Here is a 14,505-nt window from a genome sequence, read left to right as displayed (position 1 = left end):
GAAAATAGCCTAAGATGCTGACAAGGCATTAAATAAAATATATACTACTAGTCTAGATTTTTATTTCTATCAAATAAATGCTGTTCTTTTCAACTTTCTAGCCATCAAAGAATTTTGATAATAATAATGGTTTCTCAAACATCAGAGTATTAACAAACCATAAATCAATGGAAGTAAAACTGGACTAATGATGCTGAAAAATTCATATATATATATATATATATATATATATATACAGTGCCCTCCACTAATATTGGCACCCTTGGTAAATATGAGCAAAGGTGGCTGTAAGAATAAATCTGCATTGTTTATCCTTTTAATCTTTCATTCAAAAAATTCAACAATATTCTAACCTATCATTTAAGTAAAACCATGGAAAGCAGGGGGAAAATCTCTTTATGAAATAAATGTTTTTTTGTAGTTCATGTTGACCACAATTATTGGCACCCAATTATTGCAATGTCCTTTATTCAAGATAACAGCTCTGAGTTTTCTTCTTTAATGCCTGAAGAGTTTGGAGAACACCTGACAAGAGATCAGAGACCATTCCTTCATACAGAAACTCTTCAGATCCTTTAGTTTCCCAGCTCTATGCTGGTGCTTCTTCTCTTCAGTTCACCTCACGCATTTTCTGTAGGGTTCAGGTCAGGCAACTGGGACGGCCGTGGCAGAAGCTTCATTTTATGCTCAGTGACACATTTTTGTGTTGATTTTGATGTTTGATTTGGATCATTGTCCTGATGGAGGATCCAACCACAGCTCATTATAGAACTTCTAACAGATGCAGTCAGGTTTACGTTTTTTATCTGTTGGTATTTGCTAGAATCCATGATGCCATGTATCTGAACAAGATGTCCAGGACCTCTGGCAGGAAAATAAGCCCACAACATTAAAGATCCAGCAGTATATTTAACCGTGGGCATGGGGTACTTTTTGTACCAAACCTATCTTGAGTGTTTGCTGTTGTGTCTGACAACTGAATATGCTGGAGTTTGTTTTTGGGTGAGCAAGGAGGAGTTTTCTTAAAACCTTCCTGAACACCATGTGGTGATGTAGGGGCTGTTTGAATTTTTTTTTTTTTAGTCTTTTGGTCCCCAAGACTCAACTAATCTCTGCAATTCTCCTGCTGTGATACTTGGAGAGTCTTTGGACACTTAAACTCTCCTCCTCACCATGCATTAGGACGATATAGACACACATCCTTTTCCAGGCAGATTTGTAACATCTTTAGTTGATTGGAATTCTTAATTATTGTCCTAATGATGGAAATTGGGATTTTCAATGCTTCGGCTTATTTCTTACAGCCACTTTCTATTTTGTGAAGCTCAACAATCTTGTTCTGCACATCAGAACTATATTATTTGGTTTTATTCCTTGTGATGGATGATTAAGGGAATTTGGCCTTTGTGCTCCTCATATTTATATTCCTGTGAAACAGGAAGTTATTGCTGGACAATATCATACTACTAGTCATTCTAGTGTGCTAAATAAATGCAAATATGAATGGGAATATACTTCAGAGATATTTTACTCATTATAATTTCTAAGGGTGCCAATAATTGTGCCCACCATGCATATGAGAAAAACATTTATTTCATAACGTAAGTTTCCCCCCACTTATAATTGTTTTACTTCAATGAAAGGTTAGCATTTTGTGAATTTTTTGAATGTAAGATCATAAAGATAAACAAAGCAGATTTATTTTCATAGCCGTCTTTGCTCATATTTACCAAGGGTGCCAATATTAGTGGAGGGCACTGTATATATACATACACTTTAAATATTAGATAATATTAGATAAGTTATTTTTAAACTGTACCAATATTTATTTGGTCAATTATAAATCCAGCCTTGGTGAGCAGAAGAGAGACTTTCAAAAACATTTAAAAATCTTTGAGAAAAAAAAAAAATAAATATAAAAATAAATAAATAAATAAATGATTAAATTTGTGTTTCCCTTTATCAGTATATTCACCAAAGGATTAATGAGATCATTCTGATAACATGTCTATAAATACGTTTACTGTATACAGTATTCACCATTTGAAGTGGATCAAAACGTTTCATCAAAGTTGTTCTGAAACCAAAACAATACCAGTTCTTGTCTTATTGGACAACTTCATAAACTTTTTTTGATCCACTTCAAATGTTGACTACTATGTACTGTTTAAATATTAAGCTGTTGTCTTGCATTTTGAGTCCTGGCAGTTTTAATGTTTTATCTAAAAATAAATCTGACTTGTTTAATATATAAACAACACTGAAACAGGTTCTTTTCATTGTTGTAACTAACTTGTTTTCTAGCAACATTTGACATTTTGATTTGCGTTTTCCTCTGTATGAATGCTCTGTTAAAGCTCCTCTAAACCAAATTTAAAATGCGCTTTCAGTAGAGCATCATAATGTTTGTGCATTTGAGCTCTTTGTCATTCATTTTGTTGCACTTCATCAATTATGCAAGAGTAAATGAAGTAGATTCAGATTGAACAGAACACCCTCTACAGGTTTCACAAGCCATAAATAGTTAAATTATGCTTCTGCAGAGAGGCAAAGAGGAGGAAAACAGACATTATGGTAATGATAAAAAAAAAACCCACATCTGCTGTTTGCCGCTCGTTTTGAACAGAAGCGCTATATATAGCGGCACTCTGTGATGTTTTGAAATAAACACAGATCCACGACTCCAATATGCCTCCCGCCGCGTGGGTGCCTTTTGTTTGTTATTGACGTCAGAGGTGTTGACCTTTGAGAGGGATCATTATTTTCCATGCCGTCTCGTTAGACGGGGAACAGGGTTTTCATGGCACTCATTTAAGAGAGCCTCTGCCCTCTTTCCCGCGCGGTGCCGATAAACCGCGCGCAGGTCAACGCGTGGAAGCGGCGTGCGAAAGGCTGACGCACACGCGGCCGTAATGCAGAGCTTCCGCTGACCGTCTGAACACGCAGCCCCTTCTGTCTGCAATCTGCTTTAAATTGCTTTCTGTGAAGTGGATTACGGACTTCAGCTGGTAAACACTGTATTATCTCTGAAATGCCCATCAGCAGCCTGTTGAATGCATACCTTATTCAACAAAGAAGCTTTTTCGTTTCAAGGACAGCGAGCGATTTCTGAGTCGACCAGAACTTTGAAATAACCTGCAAATTCCTCTTCTTTTGCATCATTTCTTAAAGAAGCATTTCAGGTTTAAAATAAGAAAAGCTTGATGGACCGCATCGATTACCACATAGAGTCATTTTGACTTGTTTCTAAGTAGAAACAAGCAAATAGTGCTTGCGATGTAGGTTTGTGGGTCAAGATGTTCTGGAGGGTTTAAAAGCAGAAATGTGCACCTTGAATTTTTGTTTAAGTGCTTATTTTATATGCAGATCTGTTATTTTGCAGTTGTTAAGTCTAAATCGTCCTTCTATTCCTTTTTTGATCATTGTATGAATATCTGAACATGCAATAAGTCAAAATACAGAACAAAGCCTCATCTTTTTTTTTTTTTAACTTATTCTAGCTTTGAGCATTCTTTTTTTATTAAATGTGGGTAAGATGTGGGTAAGATGTTTTTTCTGATCAAATCACATTTTTGTCAAACATCCAGGATTTTGAACAATTAACAAAACACTGATGCGTTAGATCGCTTCCATCTACACATCCAAAGTTTCACGATCCTAAAGCACTTACAGCTTTGACGTTTCATCCGGTAATGTTAGGCTGTTTGATCGCATTATTTTACTTATGCAATCGCTTTTTTCTTCAGTACTTCAGACATTCACTACTTTTTCAGAAGATAGTAATAGTGTAATAGCGCCTCCTAATTGTACACCGGTGAAAACATGGAAAGCTTAAAAATTGTCAGAGGTGGGCAAAGAGTTAATAATGAATTAAAACAATTGTGTTAAGAATTATAACCAGCTAAATATAGCTTCAAAACATACAAACTAATATAAACTATATATTACTGATAACATCACAGACAGCAGCAGGTCTAATAGGCTGCACTGACGTTAATGCACTGATCTGTTTTAACATATCAGATGTTTTGTCCTGTCCTTAAGACATGAGTGACTCTGTTTACATTAATTTTGCATCACAAAGGCATTTAAAAATGACAGTGCATTTTACTACTTACAAAGTCATGCAGAGTTGAGTGAGCACCTTTTACACAAAAATGCTGATGTCTGTCAGTAAGTTGGTTTTGTGCATCAAATTGATTTGCACTCCTAACAGCATAAATGATGCTTTCTTCGAGCATTTGGAAAGGAAAATACTGAAATACTGGCGGGTGAAAGTGCACATTGTCTATCAAACCACACATTTCTCACAGCGCATATAGTGTCAAAGAAGCATGCTGTTGTCCTTGTATTTCGCTTCAACCATGAAACCTTTTGTAAGTTTATATACTTATTCAGTGTTGAGTGTGTAATTGGCAGTAAGCAGAATAGCGCTGTTTTTAGTGCACAAAAGGGCGTATATGGATAAAAAACTAAGCTTAGAATCGATTCTAAATTTCTCAGAATCGCTGAAGAGAGAATCGCAATGCATCAGAGAATCTTTTTTTTTTCCACCCTTTGTGGATGAGTCATTCTGTATTAATGTTCTGAAGTTTAAGATGGCTGTCCAAAACAGTGAATCTAATCACCATACACACCAAAGTTCACTTCTAGAATGAACAAAGTAGTGTTGATGGATTTGAGTTTAGGTGTTTAAAAAAACAGTGCAGTCTGTATGATTGTTTCTCTCTATATAAAGCATAGACTTTATTCAAGCCTCCAAGGAACAAATGTGCTTAAAAATGCACAGCCTTCCAGCCTGGGTCGTTATAGGGATAGTAAGATTCACTGATTCGCATCAGTGCTTCGGCATTAAAAATTAATGATGTGATGCATTGATTTAAAGTGTCATCAGATAGTTGCCATTTTTATCATGATGCATAGTTTTTAACATTTTTGCACTGGTAAAAAACAGTTGATGTATAATTTTTAGTAGATGCACTATATTTTTATTATTTAGAAAGTGCACAATAATTTGTAACCAATATTTTATAGTGATTTTTTCCTCTCTAAGCTGTTTCTTAAGCGCGTTCTTTCATCCCCACTGCTGCTATGTGCGTATGATGTATCATTACGGAGACCGAAGCGTGACCTGAGAATCACATAGAATGTAGATTATCATGGCAGAGGTAAAGCTCCATCTTCCACCAAAGAAATAAATGTGAACTATCTGTACCATACTGAATTGCGTAGCATCATATTTTTTCCATTGCACCGTATTGCGTTGAATCACGTTGTGTTGAATCAAATCAAAATCAAATTACACTGCATCGTAATAGGGTTGAAACATATCACATTGCAATGATAGCTGCTTCATATGTATTTTTAATGTATAGTATCGTTGGCTATGCATCGAGATGCATATTGTATCTGCCTCAGTTATGGACATGCACATCCCTAGTACATTAAAAACAATTTATAATTTAGAGAAAGGGATGCATGATATTGGATTTTGCCGATATCCAATATGCAGTTATTTTTCAGCTCATGTTTCCTGGTAGCCGAAGATGATACAGATTATATTTTTATTTTAATTCATGTAAACTATAGCTTCTGACCATACTTATGGTTTTATGACAACAAATACTGCTTTATTTTAGTCAGAAATACAGTCTAAATGTTATTTGTGTGTTTTACTTTCATTTTATTATAAGTAGGCCAACAGCACCACCTACAGAATTGAAACTCCTTACTGAATTAGGACCAGGGTGAGGCTGCCGCTGCTGTTTACTCTATCACACACTGAATGCGTCATTTTGTATGTGCATTCTCAGATTAAATGCAGAGATCCAAAACAGTGAGTCTAATCATCATTCAGGCAAAACTTTGCTTCAAGAATGAGCCACATTGCTGACGATCTAATTGCTAGTACACCTTGAGCACATGAGTAGTTCTATGGGAGTGTGACACTGCCCGAACTTTGACTAAGAGTCGTCACAAAGACCATTAATTTACTGAGAAAGTGTCACACTATGCTATCACAAGACTCACAGTTTTATCCTATGACAACCAAAATCTTTTACCCTCTCAGAAATTAAGCTTCCAAAAGGGTGTTTCCACAGTGAGTCCATAGAACAACTATTTTGGGTTCCTCAAAGAACATTCCAGTCATCATTTCTTAAAACTGGGATGTCTAAACCTGCTCCTGGAGGACCAGTGTCCTGTAGACTTTAGCTCCAACTCCAAACAAACATAATCAAGTCTATTTTTTACCACTGTTTTGTGTTACAAATTATGTAGGAAAAGTAATAGATTAATTTATGACAAGAGAGCACCTCAAAAATCTACATCGTAACAGGAGTTCTGACCTGTCACAAAAAGACTTTCTTTGTTGCCTTTTTCCTTATCGCGCTTTAGATATTATCAGAAATTATATATCAGTTGAAAACTTAAAATCTCAAAATTCATCCATTGAAAACCTTTTTAAAATCAGACACTGCATTACCATGGAAAATGTACATCAAAATCTTATTGCAAAATGTTTTCGTTCATGAATTATAAAAAATTAAAGGGGGAAAGTCCACTTCCAGAACAACAATTTACAAATAATTTACTCACCCCCTTGTCATCCAAGATGTTCATGTCTTTCTGTCTTCCGTCATAAAGAAATGATGGTTTTTGAGAAAAGCATTTCAGGAATTTTCTTCATATAATGGACTTCAATTGTGCCCCGATTTTGAGCTTTCAAAATGTAGTTTAAATGCAGCTTCAAAGGCTCTAAATGATCCCAGCCGCATGCGCAACATCCTATTAGGTTCTGTACTGGAATTAGTTCACCTGTTTCGAGTCTTCGGGTTTTTCGAGTCGTTCATTAATCTTATGGGGCTGTCACGTGATGCTGATTTTGCTAAAATAAACGAAATGACTCTCAAAAAGATTTTGCTGAACGAGACTCAAAGATCCAAGTTGGTAAAATGATCCGAACTTCCCATCACTACTACGAATCACGTGTAAGTTCATCGTCTGTGTACTCCGGCTAAAAATGGTAGAGTATGGTGAAAAACTCCATCTTATTTTCTCCTACAACTTCAGAATCATCCGACATTGTTGTACCTTTTTGTTTGTAAACAGCGTTTGACTTTTGAATCATGTCGAATGGTCACGCCGAATGTAGGCAGAACCACAGACCCAGTGTTTACAAAGCGAACGCTTTGTAAACGCTTTGTGTTCGCTTTGTAAACACTGGGTCTGTGGTTCTGCCTACATTCGGCGTGACCTTTCGACATGATTCAATAGTACGTAGTGACGCGAACGTGCATGCCAGAACCTGTGCTACACCAGCTTTTGTGCTTAAAAAGTATACAAATTTTTATTTTCCGAAAAAAATGACCGATCATTTCACTAGATAAGACCCTTCTTCCTCGGCTGGAATCATTTAGAGCCCTAGAGCTCAAAATCGGGGGCGCAATTAAAGTTCATTATATGAAGAAAAATCCTGAAATGCTTTCCTCAAAAAACATATTTTCTCTAAGAATGAAGACAGAAAGACATGAACATCTTGGATGACAAGGGGGTAAGTAAGTTATTTGCGAATTGTTGTTCTGAAAGTGGACTTCTCCTTTAAGTTTGGATAGTGCATTTTCACGCACGTCTGTTTGAAAATGAGAATGACAGTTAAAGGGTCAAAAGAACCATTACTACCTGGTGTAAAGAACATTTTAATAATCTAAAGACAGAACCTTTTGTGGAATTCAAATGGAAAGATTCCATGGATGTTAAAGGTTCTTCATGGAATCATCAATGCCAGTAAAGGACATTTATTTTTGAAAGTAAAGGTCTCCAGAAATTTGTCTCAGATGGTGAAATTGTGTCCGGAATCGTACATTGTGCACTGAATCACGAAAGCTTGCCATTTTGACATTGTAACTTTATTACTGTGAAATTCAATTTTGTCTTGTTTTCATAAACTGAGAAAGGAGTGAGTGATTTTGTGGAAATCAGCAGCATGTGTCCATAGAGATGAACCTGAACTGAACCCAGAGCAATCCGTTAACTGCTCTTACTCTGTGCTGTATAGAAACGGTTTCATGCATAGTTTCAAAGAAGCATCAAGTTTTTAGATATTTCTCACGTTTTAGTGAAAGTTCAGCGGAGGAGACATGCATGTGCTCTGGTATGAATGAAAATAACTTTCCGCTCTAAATATAGTCTATTTCATGTGGTTCTTTACTGCATTAAAGGGGAGGTGGAAAACAGGCTTTGTTTTTGTGTTTCTCTGATCTTGTGTATGTTTATCCTGTTATGCTGTATAATTTGTTTATAAAAAAAAGGTTTTATGCAGCAGTTTTTTATGGTTTGAGGGTAACACTTCCTATAATATAAAAAACATAAAAAATCTATATATTAGAAACACGTGGTCTGTTGAAGCATCGTGGCAGTCATCAAAACTTCAGCTGCAGCTGCATCATGGCCCATGTCAGTGTTTGTGTGGAGAAATGACTTGTAGCTAACATCCTGTCACGTATGCCCTTGTTTTTCGGATGAACGTGTCAGAATTGATACCTGTTGTGAAGATGCTGATTAAAACCATGCTCATTTAGACTGATTTGAGTGCAGAGTAGGTTGACATTTTCTGGTTTTCTCCTCAGGTAAGGACCGTGTATTTAACACTCCGCTGTGCGAGCAAGGCATTGTGGGTTTTGGGATCGGCGCAGCTGCAGCTGGAGCCACCGCTATTGCAGAAATTCAGTTTTCTGACTACATTTACCCAGCTTTTGATCAGGTGAGCTTGTTTTCAAGAGTTTTTCTTTATAAGCATCTCCATGGACTTTTTTAAAATTATGTTTTTAACCTGTATTTTTGTAGTGTTGGATCACCCAAAAAAAAAAAAAAAAAATCCAAACTTGTATTTCCAAATCCATAATATTTTCATTTATCTTAAACACAAATTAAGATATTAAGATTAAGACTAGTCCTCCATTGAAGGACTAGTCTGCTACACCAAAAATGTAATGTTTCAGAAAGTTCACGAAGGCATTGTGAAGGTAATCCATGTGAATCAAGAGGTTTAATCCAAGTCTTTAATCCAAATCCTGCCACATTCTCATGAACGGCATTTTTCTTTTACAGATCATGTTTCATACCTGTTGAATGTGCGGTTTTAAATGAGTTCGACTGATAAACACTCTTACGAAAATTAACCATGGATTTACTATAGTGAGAGTGCCATGTTTTTTTTTCATTTTTACATATGTATAACAACACTTTTACTACAAATAGCTTACCATCGTTAAACTATGGTTAGTGTAGTAAAACCTGTGGTAATTTGTAGTTAAAATTGCAATTTTTTGGTTTTATTTTTATTTTATTTTTTATTTGTTTGTGTGCGTTTATTCCGAGCCCCCTACTCTTTGTTCCATTGTTTAAAATGTCTGAATGAATGTGCGGTAACTGCCTTATTTAACATTTAAACAGTTAAACATTTAAATAATTTGTATAAATAATTTGGCATTAGGCTACATACTTTGAAATGATGACAGAATATGACACAGAATAGAAGGTTCATTATGATCATATTCATCAGATCTCACAAACACTGCAGCTTTGCGATTAGGCCACTGTCGTAGGACACCCTGTGGTGAACAATCATGTATGATTACCAGCCACCACTTTCACAGATGAGTTTATGTTGGATTAAAACTTCACGTTCCGTTGAGTTTAGAAAATTCTGTACTCAGTAATCATCAGAATATGTCTTCTCCTGTCTCTGAAAATGTCCGTAATTTGAAATCATCCCCTGAACTCATTTTATTAGGTGTTTAAGTCAACTACATGATTGCAACAAACTGAAAATGTACATAACTGGAAATAACTGAGCCGTATCATTTCGAAACGGAAGTGCGTCATGAGGCTCAGTGCAAGTAGTCCATTGTTCTGTGAATATTGTTTTTTTTAATTACTTAATTAGGGTAAACTAAAGGGTTAAGTGGGCCACTTTTTGTAAAACGTGTAATTTAGATACCTAGATGTGTTTTTCTTTTCTTCTCTATTACTTTTGTTAACTTTAAGGTCCAGCTATAATATTTCAATTTTAATACAGTTCATATAAACTGTTATTTGCGAGATATATACAAATAAACATAAGCTATAAACATACTCAAGGCAAATTTCTTTTCAGGTAAAGTGGGTCATCCTTTATCAAAATGATTCTGCATCTTAATTAAAAACACATGATTTATTAACACATATTATCAGGCAAACATATTTAACAACCCCCAAAAATATTTAACCTACAGGTTAGGATTACAATAAATTCTGTAAATCCACATCTCAATTCATTTGTGGAATTCCAAACAACTGAAAGAACATCAGAAAATTCATAAATCAGAATACTGAGGGGGAAAATGAATTCTACAACATTTTGAACATGTGACTACAACACAAACAACAACCACTAGGCTACTAAATAATAATAGGAGGAAACTTTAACATGGCAACTACAAGTAAAAAAATTTTTTTGTATGCTCTCTAAGTGCTTTACACTATTTGTAATTATTCAATTTTTAAAGATTTATGTTCTGCATCTATATTTTTCTCCTCTCATCCTACGCTCCACAGATGAAACTTCATGCCTTGACCTCCTTTCTATTTTCTCTTTCCTTTTTTCCATCTCTGACTTAAATTCCTGACTACAGTCTCATTTTAAGTTAATTTTACATGTCAACTATAAAATAACCAGTGAATGTCAGTTTATTTAATAAATTTGGGTATAATTACTGAAGGTTAAAGATCACTTAACCTCAATCCCACTGGCCCACCTTATCTAACAAATTCAGCCAAAGTGGGCCGGCAATATTTAAACACTTTACAAGAAAACAAAACCAAAAACAAAGCAAAACAAACAAAAAAAAAAGTAAAAAAAAAAAAAATATATATATATATATATATATGTGTGTGTGTATATATATATATATATATATATATATATATATATATATATATACACACACACACACGCGCGACAAAATTGTTGCTATCCTTCGGTCAATTAAAGAAAAACTCACAATGGTCACAGAAATAACTTTAATCTGACAAAAGTAATAATAAATAAAAATTCTATGAATGTTAACCAATGAAAGTCAGACATTGCTTTTCAACCATGCTTCAACGGAATTATTTAAAAAAATAAACTCATGGAACAGGCCTAGACAAAAATGATGGTACCCCTAGAAAAGACTGAAAATAATGTGACCAAAGGGACGTGTTAATTTAAGGTGTGTCCACTAATTAGCATCACAGGTGTCTACAATCTTGTAATCAGTCAGTGGGCCTATATATAGGGCTCCAGGTCACTGTAGTCACTGTGTTGTTTGGTGACATGGTGTGTACCACACTCAACATGGACCAGAGGAAAGATTTGTCTCAGGAGATTAGAAAGAAAATTGTAGACAAGCATGTTAAAGGTAAAGGCTATAAGACCATCTCCAAGCAGCTTGATGTTCCTGTGACTACAGTTGCACATATTATTCAGAAATTTAAGATCCATGGGACTGTAGCCAACCTCCCTGGACGTGGCTGCAGGAGTAAATTTGATGACAAATCAAAGAGACGGATAATCCGAATGGTAACAAAAGAGCCCAGAAAGACTTCTAAAGAGATCCAAGGTGAACTTCATGCTCAAGGAACATCAGTGTCAGATCGCACCATCCGCCGTTGTTCGAGCCAAAGTGGACTACATGGGAGACGACCAAGGAGGACACCATTGTTGAAAACAAATCATAAAAAAGCCAGACTGAAATATGCCAAACTACATGTTGACAAGCCACAAAGCTTCTGGGAGAATGTCCTATGGACACATGAGACAAAAATGGAACTTTTTGCCAAGGCACATCAGCTCTATGTTCACAGACGGAAAAATGAAGCATATCAAGAAAAGAACACTGTCCCTACTGTGAAACATGGAGGAGGCTCGGTTATGTTCTGGGGCTGCTTTGCTGCATCTGGCACAGGGTGTCTTGAATCTGTGCAGGGTACAATGAAATCTCAAGACTATTAAGGGATTCTAGAGAGAAATGTGCTGGCCAGTGTCAGAAAGCTTGGTCTCAGTCGCAGGTCATGGGTCTTGCAACAGGACAATGACCCAAAACACACAGCTAAAAACACCCAAGAATGGCTAAGAGGAAAACATTGGACTATTCTAAAGTGGCCTTCTATGAGCCCTGACCTCAATCCTATTGAGCATCTTTGGAAGGAGCTGAAACATGCCGTCTGGAAAAGGCACCCTTCAAATCGGAAACAACTGGAGCAGTTTGCTCATGAGGAGTGGGCCAAAATACCTGCTGAGAGGTGCAGAAGTCTCATTGACAGTTACAGGAATCGTTTGATTGCAGTGGTTGCCTCAAAAGGTTGTGCAACAAAATATAAAGTTAGGGGTACCATCATATTTGTCTAGGCCTGTTTCATGAGTTTATTTTTTAAAATAATTCCGTTGAAGCATGGTTGAAAAGCAATGTCTGACTTTCATTGGTTAACATTCATAGAATTTTTATTTATTATTACTTCTGTCAGATTAAAGTTATTTCTGTGACCATTGAGAGTTTTTCTTTAATTGACCGAAGGGTACCAACAATTTTGTCCGTGTGTGTGTGTGTATATATATATATATATATATATATATATCACCAGGGGCGTCGCTAGGGCTAATCATTCGGCTCGAGCCCCGAAAGATACCTTTTTAAAGGTATTCACGACAACCCGTCAAAATAAAAGTTCGGTTTAGCTTGTAGACATTGTGCCAGAAATATATTATATTCAGCAGAATGTACGTGCCTACAGTACTACTACTACTGTTGAAAAATCAATAAAACTTTGTTACACAATATTTCTTCCATCTTTTAAATTTTAATAGTACATCCCCTTTATTTGCCAAAAATAAAGTTTAATTTTCAGTCATTAAAAGATAAATTAATATGTTAAGCCTTTCATAAGGCTGTTGTAGAAAACAAATAAAAGTTGTTGTATGCAGTCAAATAAACAGACATGCTAAAACAAATTTGGTAACAATAAAACATAAGGTCGAAAGCACAATATGACTTTGCTCACACGATCAGTTCATGATCCGATGTTTTCAGGTTCGATGTCATCAGAAGAGGGGTGAGTCAGGTCATCGACCTTTTTTCTTTGTTCAGTTTGCACACTGAACATGGGTTAACTTGGAGCTCTTTTTGAACTCTCAAAGTGCACCAGATTAATGAATTTAACTTTAAAACATATAAAATTTTCTCCCTAGAAGGATCCAGGTTTACCCACTATCCTCTGATGTTTTCAAATCCTAAAAACACCCCTGCCTTTCACCATGATATAGTCCTTCTTTGAGGTGCCAAAGTCAACCAAAATTACTTTATCATTTGGAGAAACAGTGTCCCTTTAGTTAAGAACCATTGTTATGCTCTGAAAGTGTAAACCCTTTGAGTACAGTGCAATCAAGCTTAAACTGCCCACTTTACCTGAATTCAGCCTAATTCTTTTTTAATCCAGGTTTGTTATGCTTCTGGAGCTACACAACTTGGCTAAAACTTTTCAATATGGCTACTTAATAATAATAACAATATTGCTAAATAAACAAAAATATATGAAAAAAATAGTATTAGTATTGTAATATTTCACTGTGAAATTTAAATATATAATTATTTATTTTTAATGGCAAACCTTATTAAAGCAGCTTGCATGATTAATTGATATACTCTCCTCCCATAATTGTTGCATCTGAAAGCTTTTTTGTTAGCTGTTAGTAAATCTGGCCCTGAATGTATATTTGTGGACTGGGGAGGAAACCTTGCTATATGACTTATATGCTATGACTCTTAATAATTTCTCCATTTAATGTATTTTCACATTAAGATACATTGATGTCAGTGTGAGGTTTGTTTGTCTGCAGTTTTGGGGTTTTTGTGAGACGCTGGCTGACTTTAAGACAAATGTAGGACGAACCATCCAGCTTCTTTCTTTCTGTCAGTCCACCGCTGTTGTTCTCTGGGTGTCCTTGCCTTGCTGAAGATGGATGAGCTTCCTTCCATTGTCAAGGCAACCGAATGCCAGACACAATAATAGGGGCATATTTTACAGGAACAGTTTGCACCATTATGAGTCACTCTGTCACTCTCTACATCCAAAACTGACCGTCCGGTGAGCAGAGGATTTGAGCCTTGATAATCTCTGATATTTCTGGAAGCTCTTTCACAAGTCTGCGCTTGGTTCTCTTCATTATCATACAATTATGCTGCCGTTAGAGTCTCTAAAACCCCATTTTACATAGTTCCTGCCAAGCAGTTGTTGTCAAGCGTTGTAAGAGAGTTTCCAGGCTCCACGTTTTGTTTATTTTAAAAAGCTTTGGCGACAATGGCAGGAAAAATCGCCTTTTAAACTAAAGGGCGTTTTATGAGAGGAGTTTTGGACGTGACCGCGTTAGCGTCGCGGAGTCCATCTTTTCTTGTACGCAGATGTGAGTTGTAAATGTTAAGTTCTTTT

At 35.9% G+C, this 14,505-nt stretch overlaps 1 protein-coding gene across 1 annotated transcript in view; it reads left to right on the top strand.

Moving 5' to 3' along the window:
- bckdhb (branched chain keto acid dehydrogenase E1 subunit beta) overlaps positions 1–14,505 on the top strand; it is a 90,922-nt gene that overhangs the window by 4,857 nt on the left and 71,560 nt on the right. The window contains exon 4 of the mRNA XM_051131988.1: positions 8,628–8,761. Coding sequence (XP_050987945.1) covers positions 8,628–8,761 — 134 coding nt within the window. The remainder of the gene's footprint in view (positions 1–8,627; positions 8,762–14,505) is intronic.

This window comes from Labeo rohita, chromosome 16 (assembly GCF_022985175.1).
Source record: "Labeo rohita strain BAU-BD-2019 chromosome 16, IGBB_LRoh.1.0, whole genome shotgun sequence".
Lineage (NCBI taxonomy): Eukaryota > Metazoa > Chordata > Actinopteri > Cypriniformes > Cyprinidae > Labeo > Labeo rohita.
The sequence above is the reverse complement of the archived record's forward strand: the minus strand, read 5'-3'. Positions and strand labels throughout refer to the sequence as shown.